The 14,046-nt window shown below is 37.9% G+C and overlaps 1 protein-coding gene and 1 long non-coding RNA gene across 2 annotated transcripts in view; one reads left to right on the top strand and one right to left on the bottom strand.

Annotated features, from left to right (window-relative positions):
- Positions 1 to 14,046, top strand: part of scn12aa (sodium channel, voltage gated, type XII, alpha a) — an 83,470-nt gene that overhangs the window by 17,461 nt on the left and 51,963 nt on the right. The window contains exons 4-8 of the mRNA XM_056271591.1: positions 110 to 199; positions 1,872 to 2,000; positions 5,266 to 5,357; positions 5,475 to 5,717; positions 6,527 to 6,590. Coding sequence (XP_056127566.1) covers positions 110 to 199; positions 1,872 to 2,000; positions 5,266 to 5,357; positions 5,475 to 5,717; positions 6,527 to 6,590 — 618 coding nt within the window. The remainder of the gene's footprint in view (positions 1 to 109; positions 200 to 1,871; positions 2,001 to 5,265; positions 5,358 to 5,474; positions 5,718 to 6,526; positions 6,591 to 14,046) is intronic.
- Positions 1 to 14,046, bottom strand: part of LOC130105548 (uncharacterized) — a 34,122-nt gene that overhangs the window by 3,876 nt on the left and 16,200 nt on the right. The window lies entirely within an intron of this gene.

The following is a 14,046-nucleotide window of genomic DNA, read 5'->3' as shown; positions in this document are numbered from 1 at the left end:
AAGATGATTTAATGATATTAAGAAGAGGATCTATGACCTCTGAAAGCATCACTTTAGTTATGAATAGTGCACAACCCTTAACTGCTGCTCATTTCCTTAACTTGTTCACTTTGTTTAGCTTGTTCATCATGTGCACAATTTTGACAAACTGCAGCTTCATGGCGATGTCGGATCCTCCGCTGTGGACCAAATACCTAGAGTAAGCAACACCTTTATTCTGTTGACTCTCTTTAAATGTTTAAACATATATATTACAGTATATACTGTATAACAGTAAACATTTTGTATTTTACTACTGCCATCGCAACTGTTTTTAGTTATTTCTAGAAGATGTATGTATAGATATTCTTATTTGATCACAGTTTTAAACTCTACAAACAGCTGCATATTTAATTTATTTGCACATATGCATTTTAAGGTTACTTCTAAAATGAGTGAAATAGGATATTTATTGAGAAATCATTTTACATTAATTTCACGTTGACTGACTGTAATACACAAGAATATAACGTTAGGGGATTCTGCAGGTTTTATAAGGGGAAGTTTAAGACTTTTCTCAAGACCTTTTTAAGACCAAGATTAAAAATGAAATAAAATATGAAATCTTGTTTTCTGTAAAATTGATCAAAATGAAGTATTTATGCTTAAAACAAGAACAAATATCTGCCAATGGGCTCAAAAACAAATAAAGTATAAAAATGAAGCATAAGCATAAACTAACTTCATTCTGTTACATTTTTCAAGACTTACACTTGCATCTCAAGTAAAATACTTTCTGCTCTATTTAAGACATTTTAAGGCCTTAATTTGTGTAAGGGAAAATGAAGACCTTTTAGACCTGCAGAAACCCTGCATATGTGCTTCAGAATGTGTATTGAAATGCTAAAAAGAGTTTTCATCTTAATCTAATTGCTTTGCTAGGGTCCTGATAACCACATTGGTAAGAGTTGCATCTTCATAAGCCTGCTGTCGCCATTCTGCCTGCAGCATCAGGAATGCCACATTTCCCATGATGTCACTTCCTGTTATGTTTTGAGGAGCTATAACATTAAAGCCCATTCAAACAGGAGTGTGACAGTTAAATTTAAGCTAAAGCTGCGTAGCGCAGGTTTCCGGTGTCTAAGCCCTGACCTAGATTTTAACAGATGACCGGAGTTTCCATATTCACTGATTATGCCTCTAGATTCTCTAATACAAAGCCACGGTGACCCAGCTCAAATAAAACATCATATGCATGCATGGAATATATTAAGAGATTGAATCTAAGCATGCAGCATGTTAACAATTCACCACTTGCATCAAAATAATCACTGTGCAAATGTTATATATGTATGTTTAAAGGGGTCCTATTATGGGTTTTTTTTTTCAACATGTGTTTCTGTTTGAGCATGAAAAAAATTCTGCAAAGTTACAAAGCACAGCGCGAGTTATTCTCTATATCAGTGCCACTGTTTCTGAATTCCCTGAAACGCCTCTATTTTAGTCTTTTGTTTTCTTCTGGAAACGAACATGCCACAATAATCCCGCCCGAGGCATACACAGAATAAAGGGACGAGGTCTGGTTGAGTTAGTTAGTAGTGTGTTGAAACTCGCGGTTATGGAAAGGGGCGGGGCATTTCTCGCTCAAAGCAGATGACCAATCACAACACACTGGTCCAACCAACCAATCAGAGCACATTATGCTTTTCAGAAGGAGAGGCTTCATAGGGACAGGAACTAAACAGAGCGTTACTGACAGACTGGGAAGATAGAAGCTGTTTTCATTCTAAACAAAATCAAGACTTAATAGGTCCCCTTTAAAAAAGTCCAGTTAGTAGTGACTAGTAACAGCTCACCGTAAATAGTTCATGTTTTCTCTTGTATTCTTTCAGGTATACATTCACTGGCATTTACACATTCGAGTCTCTGATTAAGATCTTGGCCAGAGGGTTCTGCATAGAGCCCTTCACCTTCCTCCGAGACCCATGGAACTGGCTGGATTTCAGTGTCATTGTCATGGCGTGAGTGTGACATCTCATTTTTATCAATGGGTAAAGACTAAAAGAACTGTCTGTTCTGAAATATGAAAAGTCTGTTATCATTTACTCACCCTTGTGTCATTCCAAATTTATATGACTTTCTTTCTTCCCTGGAACACAAATGGAGAAGTTTAGCTTGATGTTCATGCTGCTCTTTTACATTTACATTTATACATCCAAAGTGCCTTAAAAGAAGCACAAAAGCATCAAAGAGCCAACAATATTTTTTATTTACAATACCAGGTATGTTTAAGGGTGTGGGGTGGTTAAGTGATTAATATAACAAATGCAAAAAGTGATTTATAATATCAAGCTCAAAAACACCAGCAAGTCTCATGTTAGTAGTTAATTTGTTCAATTCCAAGTCCTACAATTTATTTGTGTGAGAGACAGACTTAAATTTAGGTTGTTATTCACTGACATGTAATCTCAACTTCTTGACTGAAAATGCGAACAAGTGTTAAAAAAAAAAAAAAATCCTGACTGTTCTTTAAGTAGATATTAGCATATCATAACCAAGGAGACGAGAGACTGGAGTTGAGTGGAATAGAAAGAGAGGAATCAAGAAAGATGTCAATCAAGGTACACAGGTATCCAGAAAGAGATTTGTCAGGTGACCTAAATATCCTGCATTTACAGCTCAACCAAAGCAGAGGATTGGATTAACTGGAAGAGAGAGACAGACTACTGCAGGATGAACATTTCCCCTCATTAACAAACCGCTCTAGTTTGTCCTTCCAAGCTGTTTTTTAAAAGTTTAGAGGGTTTATCTCTTCTCGTGCATTTTTGTAGGGTCAGATAAATGTCAATCTCTTTCTCAGGACACCTGGACATTTGTGACCCACTCGTGCCCTTATGACTTACTAAAAAATTAAATAAACAAACAAACATATAATAATATTAATTATTAGTAAATGTTTATTATTATTTTATATCTAATTTTAATTTATATACTATATATACAGTCACGTGAAAAAAGAAAGTACACCCTTTTGAATTATATAGTTTTACATATCAGGACATAATAAAAATCATGTGGCCTTTAGCAGGTCTAAAAAATAGGTAAATACAACCTCAGAGGAATCACAACGCATGACATATTACATCGTGTCATTACTTGTTTAACAAAAATAAAGCTAAAATGGAGAAGCCATGTGTGACAAACTAAGTACACCCATGATTCAGTTGCTTGTAGAGCCACTTTTAGCAGTAATCATTTTCCATATGACTGCCTTAGTCTCTCACGTTGTTCTGGAGGAATTTTGGCCCGCTCTTCTTTACAATGTTGCTTCAGTTCATTGAGGTTTGTGGGCATCTGTTCATACACATCTCTCTGAACGTCCCGCCACAGCATTTTAATCAGGTTGAGGTCTGGACTCTGACTGGGCCAATGCAATGCATTTTTATTTTAGCCATTCTGTTGTAGTTTTGCTGGTGAGCTTGAGGTCATTGTCCTGTTGCATGACCCAATATCTGCCAAGCTTTTGGACAGATGGACTCACATTTGACTCTAGAATACTTTGATACACAGAGGAGTTCATGGTCGACTCAATGATTGCAAGGTGCCAGTGTCCTGTGGCTGCAAAACAAGCCAAAAAAATCATCCCTCCATCACCGTGATGGACAGTTGGTATGAAGTGTTTGTGCTGATATGCTGTGTTTGCTTTTCGCCAAACGTGGCACTGTGCATTATGGCCAAACATCTCCACTTTGGTCTCGTCTGTCCAAACGACATTGTTCCAGACGTCTTGGTTTGTTCAGATGTAATTTGCAAACCTTAGCCGTGCTGCCATTGTCCTTTTAGAGAGAAGAGGCTTTCTCTTGGCAACCCTTCCAAACATGCCATACTTGTCCAGTATTTTTCTAATTGTACTGTCATAGACTTTAACATGATAACTGAGGCCTGTAGAGTCTGAGGTGTAGTTCTTGGGTTTTCTGCAGTTTCTCTGAGCAGTGCACGGTCTGATCTTGGGGTGAATTTGTTGGGAACTGTCTTGAATGTTCTCCACTTGTGAATAATCTTCCTTACTGTAGAATAATGGACTTCAAATTGTTTGGAAATGGCCGTGTAACCCTTCTCAGATTGATGGCAGCAACATTTGCTTCTCTAAGATCATCGCTGATGTCTTTCCTCCTTGTCATTGCGTTAACACACACCTGAATGCTCCCGACCAGCAAACTACCAAAACTTCTGCTTCTATAGAGTTGGTCGCGCTTGCTGATGATCAATTAATCAAAGACATTTGATTATCAGCGCCTGACTGCTACTTACCCTCTTTATTCCTATGGAAGCAGTAACTTAGTTTGTTACACGGCTTCTCCATTTCGGCCAAGTTTTTTTTTTAGATAAACCATGACATGGTGTAATATGTCATGTGTTGTTGTTTGTCTGAGGTTGTATTTACCTCATTTTAAGACCTGCCAAGGGACCAGATGATTTTTCTTTATGTCCTGATATGTAAAATCAAAGAATTGAAAAGGAGGTAATACTTTCTATGTCACATGAAAAAATAAATTAAATTTTTATTTTAAATTTCTATCATTAGTTTTTCTATCATTATGAGAACATTCCATAGTCGTAATGGTTTTTATACCCTAAACCTGGTCAAAGCCCATAAAGCCCAGCTGATTAGATTATTGCGATGTCTTTTTGTGTAAAGTCACGAGAGGACAGAGATGATTTCGGATGTCATGTCCTCTGGTGGCAAAACTAGATAAATACTGTGGTGAAATAGAGGCAGCATATAAAGATTTGTAAAAAGATTTGAAAGATCAGCTGTATGTAGCATCTGTGACGAGCTGTTGACTACCACATTAAATCATTTAAACAAAATCACATGTACAGTAAATAGAAGTTTAGAGTAACTTGCACATGATATCCATAAGGATCAGGAAGGTTTTTTTTTCCATCCACAGGAACAAGGTTGAATACAAATCCTGATGTTCATCCACCTAGACAAGTAGTCTTATGTGTGAAAAGGCAAATGAGAAACTTTATTAACTTTATTAACATTTTTTATAAAGAAGAATTGATGTAAGCACTTGAATAAAAACAAAATCTGCACATATTATATTTACACCCCCCCCCCCCCCCCCCCTGAATGGCATCCAGTGCAAGTGCATTACTGTACACCTGAATTTTGTTTGGTTTTACAAATTGAGGCGCGAGTCAAAATTATCATCTTTGAATGAATATTAATCAATGCTCACGGACTGCACTCTTCTTTACTCTACACTTTCTTTCCAGGTATGTGACAGAGTTTGTGGACCTCGGCAACGTATCCGCATTACGGACGTTCAGAGTTCTGCGTGCTTTAAAAACAATATCAGTGATCCCAGGTGAGCGATCAGCTTTGCTTTCATACAGACACTAGATTCAGTGATAAGTTCAAATGTGGAAAATATTGCATATATTTTAATTTAATATTAACCTTCTTGTTTTTTTTACGTCTGTAGGTTTAAAGACCATTGTCGGTGCTCTCATCCAGTCGGTTAAAAAGCTAGCGGACGTGATGATCCTCACTGTTTTCTGTCTCAGTGTCTTCGCTCTGATTGGTCTACAACTCTTTATGGGCATCCTACGCCAGAAGTGTGTCCGTAGCCCCGCCCACTGTGTTAACTCCACCTACCCCGGCAATGGAAGCTTCGTTTGTAACAATAAGACATGGCTGTCCGTCAAGGACTTCTTAACAAATGAAGGTTCAACCGACTTATATTGAATATAATGCTTTATATTGTAAATGTTAACTATTAATGTCACAGTAGAGGATGTACATGTTTCATCCTTTGGCGTCATACATGTGACGCTTTGGACATTTCGTTGAAATCTTACGCACATGGCATCCTTTAGCATCAATATGAGACGCAGAACCCAAGGCGTCATAAACGTACCCTACCCCAGACCTAAACCTACCCATAACAGTGCGTGTTATATTGATGCTAAAGGATGCCATGTGCGTAAGATTTCGACGAAATGTCATATGGCGTCACCTATATGACGCCAAAGGATGAGAATGCGTTGTAATGATGATTCATTTGTTTTCTTGATGCATCGCTTAAAAATGATTTCTTACCTAAAGCTCCACTTTCTCTGTTAGTGCATCAAATCTCATTTGCATAGAATTGAGCTCAAGTTTGCCACGTGATTGTTTATTTCATCACAAAAATGTAAACTGTACTGTAAACTCTGAATTTACAAAACAAAATCACTTTTGCATTGAACTGAAAACAAATGAATCATGAATCAAATCGATTAAAGATTCAAACGTCTACATTACAGGATAATATTTAAATGTTGAACAAGGTTCAATGATCAGCGCTGAAAACAAATCAATGAAACTCACCAACATTGTCAGTCAGTATTAGATCAACATGACAGCTTCTGTTAAACTCAGTACATATAGTGATGAAGTCTATAATTAAACTGAACAGCAGTTCAAAGTGTCAGTGATTCTAACTCTGACTGTCTTGTAAAATTAATTGAATTTTTCTCACTCTTGTTCCCGCAGACAATTTCTACAAAATGGAAGGATCCAAGGATGCCTTAATATGCGGATACAGCAGCGATGCTGGGTAAGTAATCTGACTCACTACATGGAGCAAACCCAACAAGGTTTTAGAATGTGAATTTAGAACTTCTAATTTGGAATTAAGAAGTTCTGTACAGGGTTACGACGACTATGAGATCTATCTTCAGACATTGCGTGCTTCAGCTCAGCCTTATGTAGATAATCACCCGGGTATCAGTGTACCATGAGCTCATCCAGCCTATTGTCATTACTGTGAAATGCATCGCCAGCTTCTAGGGAATGCATCGCCAGCTAAAAGGGACCATGGTTTATCTGAGAACACACAGCGTGGTCTCTGCGTGTGAGGAGACTGAGCAGTCAGCATGGTGACATGTGGCATATAATCGGAGGTCCGTGATAGTTAACCACAATCATGATGTGACTAAATGAGCAGCTGTCATTAGGACAGGATGCTTTAAAGCCCCCAGGAAAAGTTTTGCAAAAAAAATTAATTGCAAAAATGATGGTTTTCATATAGGTTTCCCAAACCAGGGTTATTATCATTAACTATAGCCATAAAATAAACCATATTTTCGCCACTTGAAACTAAATAAACATGAACTAAAAAAAAATGATAAAATATAAAAGAAACTATTTTTTTTCAATAGTTGCCAAGGCAACATTTCTCATTTTATTTAGTTTAAGTTGAAGTACAATACAAATAATTAAAACTAAATAAATCAAAACTTTGTAGACACACATATATATATAAACTAATACAAATGACAAAAACAAAAAGAAAATGAAAACAGACAATATAAAAATAAAGGTACCACTTTAGTTTAACTCGTTGCTTATTAGCATGCATATTATCAGGAAATTGACTGTTTATTAGTACTTATAAAGCACATATTAATGCCTTATTCTGCATGACCATATTCTACATCCCTTAATCCACCCAATACCTAAACTTAACTACATTACTAACCATTAATAAGCAATAATTAGGAGTTTATTGAGGTAAAAGTTATAGTTAATAGTTAGTTATAGTGTGAATTGGACCATAAACTAAAGTGTGACCAAAATAAAATCTAATTCAATATATTAACAAAAACTATAATAGTATATCAGTGATACTAAAATAAAACTGTCCCAAACACTCCCCTGAAGATCAAATAAATAGATTACAGTTTTACACTCATCAAGAGAATTGACCTACTAGTTGTGTCTGCATTATAAGAGAAAGTATATTAACATCCAAAAAATGCAACACAAACACAAAAAAATATATATATAACATGTTGCTGTACAGCTATCCCAAAATGCTCTATTAATCTAACCCCACTGGTTTACCTCTCATACAGAGCTCAGCTAATAAACCTGCAGTGATTCTCCAATGGGAAAGAGGCAAGAGATTATGATGCACTTTCCTAAAAATCTTAGATTGCATTGATGACTTCCATTGACACAATTTTAATTTTTTTTTTTACATTTCCAGCTTTATTTAGTGTGTAATGTTGCTGTTTGAGCATGAAAAATGTCTGCAAAGTTACAAAGCACAGAGTCCCGCCAGCGGGAGTTCTTCTCTATATCAGTGTCAGTGTTTCTGAACTCCCTGAAACGCCTCCATTGTAGTCTTGAGTTTTCTTCCGGGAACGAACACGTCACTATATTTCTCATTTAAATAATTCCTGTACAAGGCATACGCAAATAAGAAAGGTGGGAGGCCTGATTGAGTTAGTTAGTGTGTTAGCTTGCTGTGTCGCGAAATGCAGATGGAGGGCACAAATTTTTTTTGCATTGTTTATGGTTGCTCAAATCGATCAAACCGTGAAACTACAAGAAGGTTTAATCGCTTCCCAAAAGTTGTCGCCTTTAGTGGTGTTTTGAGTCTGTTTATACTGAAGTTTATACATCCAGCACACGCCTTGTTCCGCCTGCTGCCGTCGGGCAGGAGGTACAGGTCTCTTCCAGCTAGAACCACTAGAATGGCCAACTGCCTCTACTCTCAGGCAGTTCAACTGCTGAATGAGCACCATTGCGGACTACCTCCTTCCGTTACTTAATTTACACATCTATCATTATTTAATATTACCCAACAACTGCAATAACTGTGAACTGGACTCTGCATTGTTGCAGCACACATAATTATACATTTTCATTGATTGGTAGCGATCCAGCTTATATGCCCCTTCTCTGTTTATGTGTCACTATGGCCCTTTGTGGTGTTAGTATGGATCATTCCAACAATTGAAACTGGACTGTGTAGCTCTATAAGTGATTCAACTTGATATTCCCTTGTCTTGGTAGCTGTCTATTGCGGTGCCCTGTAAACAAACTGTTTTTATATGGTGATCTTCTGCACTTCATGAAAACCACTGTCGATTGTTGCTCTGATGTAATTTCGTTGTACTTCCAATGACAATAAATAATAATAATAATAAGTTAATACGGATACCTGCTTACCTTTTGTTTTGTTTTTGACTTATCGAAATAAATGTGTTCAACAAGCTGACAGGAATCAATCCATTTCTTTGTTGGAATGGTGTAAATGTAACTAAATATTGTTGTCATTGTAAATTTTCACTTTCACAAATGGCCACGGAGGAGAACCGGAGAGTCACATTCAGCGAACAGACACCGACACACTATTTTTTGTATTTATCTCAACAAATGACACTCAAAATGAAATCCCTAGAAGCTGGTTTTGAAGTGGCTGCGAGCAAGTTCGGCTAATTCACAAGCCAAGTGAGAGTCATACTCGCATAATGTTAATTATTAAACCAAACAAAATACAAAACTTTGAAAAACACTCAGCAATGTGATTATTTTATTGAGTGATAGGTGGTTTAATCAGTGACATTATTATAGATTTGCTATCCGGCGGCTTCCCGTCACCTCCTCAACCTGCTGCCTTGGTGTTTTACATGTAGAAAATGTGGCGGAAATGGTTTTCTCTCTGAACGATGATGTGAGTTCCTATTGTAATTCTCGAATCAGCAATAATGACATACAATGGCAACATTTTTCACAATCACTGGGAAGAGAGGAGCTGTAACCATGTCAAATATTTGAAAAATAATTTGTTTTTTGAACATTCCAGCATGAAAAGTAGAGCCCAAAAACAAAATCAAGACTTTGTAAAAGGGCAAAATATGGCCTCCTTAAAATCTAACCACTGTAGTGGTGAAATTACAGTAAAGGCTTAGGCCCCGTCCACACTACTGCGTTTTCGTTTAAAAATGGAGATCTTTTGCTACGTTTGCACCTCCCGTCCAGACTAAAACGGAAAAAACGAAGACCTAAAACGGAGAAGTTTAGAAACTCTGCAGCTTTGTTTTGCGTTTTGAATCTCCGGAGGGTGTTTTAGTGAAGACGGGACAAAACGGAGAACTTTAGAAACGATGACGCAGAGGCTCACGTTCGGCTTAAAGGGATAGTTCACTTTGAAATTAATTTTTGATATGTTTTAGCTTACCTCAAGGGCATCCAAGATGTAGGTGTCTGTGTCGACAGTATTTTCAATTTTGATATTTTTAGGTCAAACCGTTCTTGTCTGTCAGTCATATAATGCAGGTCTATGGTCTCCACCTCAAAGAGCATGCACAGAGAAGTCCAAATTAAACATGATTTAATGACTCGTAAATGTAAGTACACATTGATGGCCTAAGACACGAAACGAGCAGTTTGTGTGAGAAAACGAACAGTATTTATATCGTTTTTACCTCTTGTAAACACAGCCAGGTCTTAGGCCATCAATGTGTACTTACATTTACGAGTCATTAAATCATGTTTAATTTGGACTTCTCTGTGCATGCTCTTTGAGGTGGTGACCATAGACCTGCATTATATGACTGACAGACAAGAACGGTTTGACCTAAAAATATCAAAATTGAAAATACTGTGGACACAAAGACACCTACATCTTGGATGCCCTTGAGGTAAGCTAAAACATATCAAAAATTTATTTCAAAGTGAACTGTCATCAGTCATGACGTATCCTTCCCTGATTCGTCAGCCACCCATCACATGTCAATCCGTTTCCTGCTTACACCAGCACACGCATGACCAGTGTTGGTGAATGGTCACGTGATCCGCGTTTTCAGGCGTTTTAATGTGGACGGAGATCAATTCTAATACGCAGATAAAACGCTAGTGTGGACGGAGATCGAAATCGTTTTAATTCTCCGTTTTTAAACGAAAACGGAGTAGTGTGGACGGGGCCTTAAAAAGAGCAAATTAATTAATTTATTTGGCCATTTACATGAGCCAAATAGAATTACTTCATTAAAAGAATTACACTTTAACTGAAACACTTTATCATATACAATCCATGAACACTCAGTGGTGATTTTTGTTTGTGCATAAACAATCTCACGGCAATAATCCGCTGAATTAAGAGTGAAAGTCCTTCATTGTGGGTCTCACTAACCATCTCTGTCTCTGCAGTGCACAGGCACATAATCCTGCAAATCCCAGCAACACTGTTCAGACCGGAGCCACGGGATGATGTTTGTGGTGCCAGGGCTAGTTCAAGGATTTTCATTGTGCTAAATACCCAACTGTGTTAATGTGCAATTCTGCTCTGTTAGGGCGAAGATTATTAATGACTGAGAGGTATAGAAGTAAAAATAGAGAAAATTTGAGAGAATAATAAAAAAAAAAAAAAAGCCCACCATACACACACACACACACACACACACACACACACACACACACACACACACACACACACACACACAAATAGTATAGAAACAGTTTTCACTCAGAAATTGCTATTGCTATTTGAAGTAGAATGACTGCATTAGTATTTTAGTACAAAACGTACTTCATCTGTTTTATTTGAAAAATATTTTTTACATTATATAAAGATACGATAGGTCAGGCTCTGAATTCTGGACGATTTTAAGAAATGCTATTCTTTATAGCTACACATAGAAATAACAGCTCTGTTTATCTAGATATACATTTGTAAAACATATTTTCATACATTCATTTATGCAAGTGACAACATGTGCACAATGACCAGTCCTAAAATACAGATATTTAAGAGAAAAAAAACGTAAAATTTTACAGTGGAGATACAGTTTATAATTTGCATTTTAACTTCACTAAGTTACTGGCCGAATTAAAGGATAAACTATTGAATAACTTTAGGAAAACATGCACAAATTTCACACTTTCTTTATTTAGTCTTAAAAAATAAAGGGGTGTTGCAGCAATACCATAAGAATAATTTTTAGTTCCCCAAAGAATCTTTCAATGACCAATTCTTGAAAGAACCATTTAGTGTGGAGAACATTTAACAAAATCTGAAGGACCTTTTCCCACTATAAATAACCTTGTGTGGAATGGAAAGGTTCCATGGATATCTAAGGTTCTTCATGGAACCATCAATCCCAATAAAAAAACTTTATTTTTAGTGTAGTATAGGGTTTTGTACATTTACATTTACATTTAGTCATTTAGCAGACGCTTTTATCCAAAGCGACTTACATCTGAGGACTAACCAAACGAGTCATCGTGAAGAGACAAAAGCAACCCAAGAAGTGCTCAAAATACAAAGTTCAAACATTGCTCAGAGTAGCATAAACCAGACAAGTGAGGATTTAAAGTTTTTTTTTTTTTTTTTTTTAAGTTTAAGTTCACTTTAAGTTAAGTGCTCACGGAAGAGATGAGTTTTCAGTTGTCTTTTAAATGCTGTCAGGGATTCTGCATTACGGACGAGGGTGGGGAGATCATTCCACAAGCATGGAACCGTGAATGAGAATGTTCTGGAGAGTGATTTTGTGGCTCTTTGTGAAGGTACCACGAGCCGTCGCTCATTGATTGATCGTAGGCTTCTGGTAGGGATGTAGACTCGTAGGAGCGAGTGAAAGTAGGAGGGAGCTGAGCCTGTGGTCAATCTGTAAGCAAGTGTCAATGCCTTGAACTTGATGCGAGCAGCGAGTGGTAGCCAGTGCAGGGAGATGAACAGAGGAGTGACGTGGGCCCTTTTGGGCTCGTTGAAGACCAGACGAGCAGCAGCGTTCTGGATCATTTGTAGAGGTTTAGTTGCACATGATGGAAGTCCAGCCAGAAGAGCATTGCAGTAATCAAGCCTAGAGATAACCAGGGCCTGGACAAGAAGTTGTGTTGCATGCTCAGTTAGGAAAGGCCTGATCTTCCTGATGTTGTGCAGTGCAAACCTGCATGATCGAGCTGTCTTTGTAATGTGGTCTGTGAAGGTCAGCTGGTCATCAAAGATTACACCAAGATTTCTGACCGACTTTGATGGGGTGATTGAGGAAGAATCTAGCTGGATAGTGAAGTCGTGCTGTGGAGACAGATTAGCAGGGAGGATGAGAAGCTCAGTTTTTGTCAGGTTGAGCTGCAGGTGATGTTCCTTCATCCATGCCGAGATGTCCGCCAGACAGCTTGAGATTCGAGCAGCTACTGTGGGATCATCTGGTTGAAATGAGAGGTAGAGCTGGGTGTCATCAGCATAGCAATGGTAAGAGAAACCATGTGCCTGTATGATGGGTCCCAGTGATGTGGTGTAAATGGAGAAGAGGAGCGGTCCAAGCACTGAACCCTGGGGAACCCCTGTGGTCAGTTGATGTGCTTTGGATACCTCGCCTCTCCATGCGACCCTGAAGGACCTACCTGTGAGATAGGACTCAAACCAGTGGAGGGCAGTTCCAGTGATGCCCAGTGATGAGAGGGTGGACAGAAGGATCTGATGATTCACAGTGTCGAAGGCAGCAGAGAGGTCCAGGAGGATGAGAACTGATGACTTGGAAGCAGCTTTAGCGATCCGCAGGGCTTCTAATTGTAATTACTTGAGATCATTCAAAGGTATCACTTAATAACCACAAACCTCATCTTACGAGTCCTTATAACTAATATCAACCTCACCCAGTAGGAACAAACAATGATCTCTATTTTTAGTTCGTCTGAGATCTAGATTTAACACTTTCAGAGTTCCCAAAACTACTCTCCTCGGCTCACGACACACATCCTAGAGAAGATTTCCCATCTACATTCACATTTGATCCACCCTAAGCCCCTTTGTAGGTTTGTTAATGGCTGTTTTTACGACAACAGAACATTGGGGATTACACTGCTCTTTTCTCTCTCTCTCTCTCTCTCTCTCTCTCTCTCTCTCTCTCTCTCTCTCTCTCTCTCTCTCTCTCTCTCTCTCTCTCTCTCTCTCTCTCTCTCTCTCTCTCTATAGTAAGTAACAGGGGAGAGAGTGTCATGTAATGAGATACAGATAGAATGATGTCTGTGATGTTAGATCAGATCAATTAATTATTCTTGTGCAATGGAATTAGTCATCTTGTGCTAAGGCAGCTTATTTATAGGCCTTAAATAGTATTTGTTGTCATTCTGATAGACAGTGACTTGTTTGCAATGTGTTTTGAATAGCATGCATAAAATGGTCCTGCTACTATCCTTAATAAAACCCTTCACAATGCCACTGACAAGACAAATTTAAGTTCTCAGCACATGCTTTCTACCCAAAGCAACTTATAAAT

The sequence above is a fragment of the Rhinichthys klamathensis genome, unplaced genomic scaffold (assembly GCF_029890125.1).
Source record: "Rhinichthys klamathensis goyatoka isolate OS25496 unplaced genomic scaffold, OSU_Roscu_1.1 h1tg000323l_1, whole genome shotgun sequence".
Lineage (NCBI taxonomy): Eukaryota > Metazoa > Chordata > Actinopteri > Cypriniformes > Leuciscidae > Rhinichthys > Rhinichthys klamathensis.
Note: the sequence above shows the minus strand (reverse complement) of the source record. Positions and strands in the feature narration are given on the sequence as shown.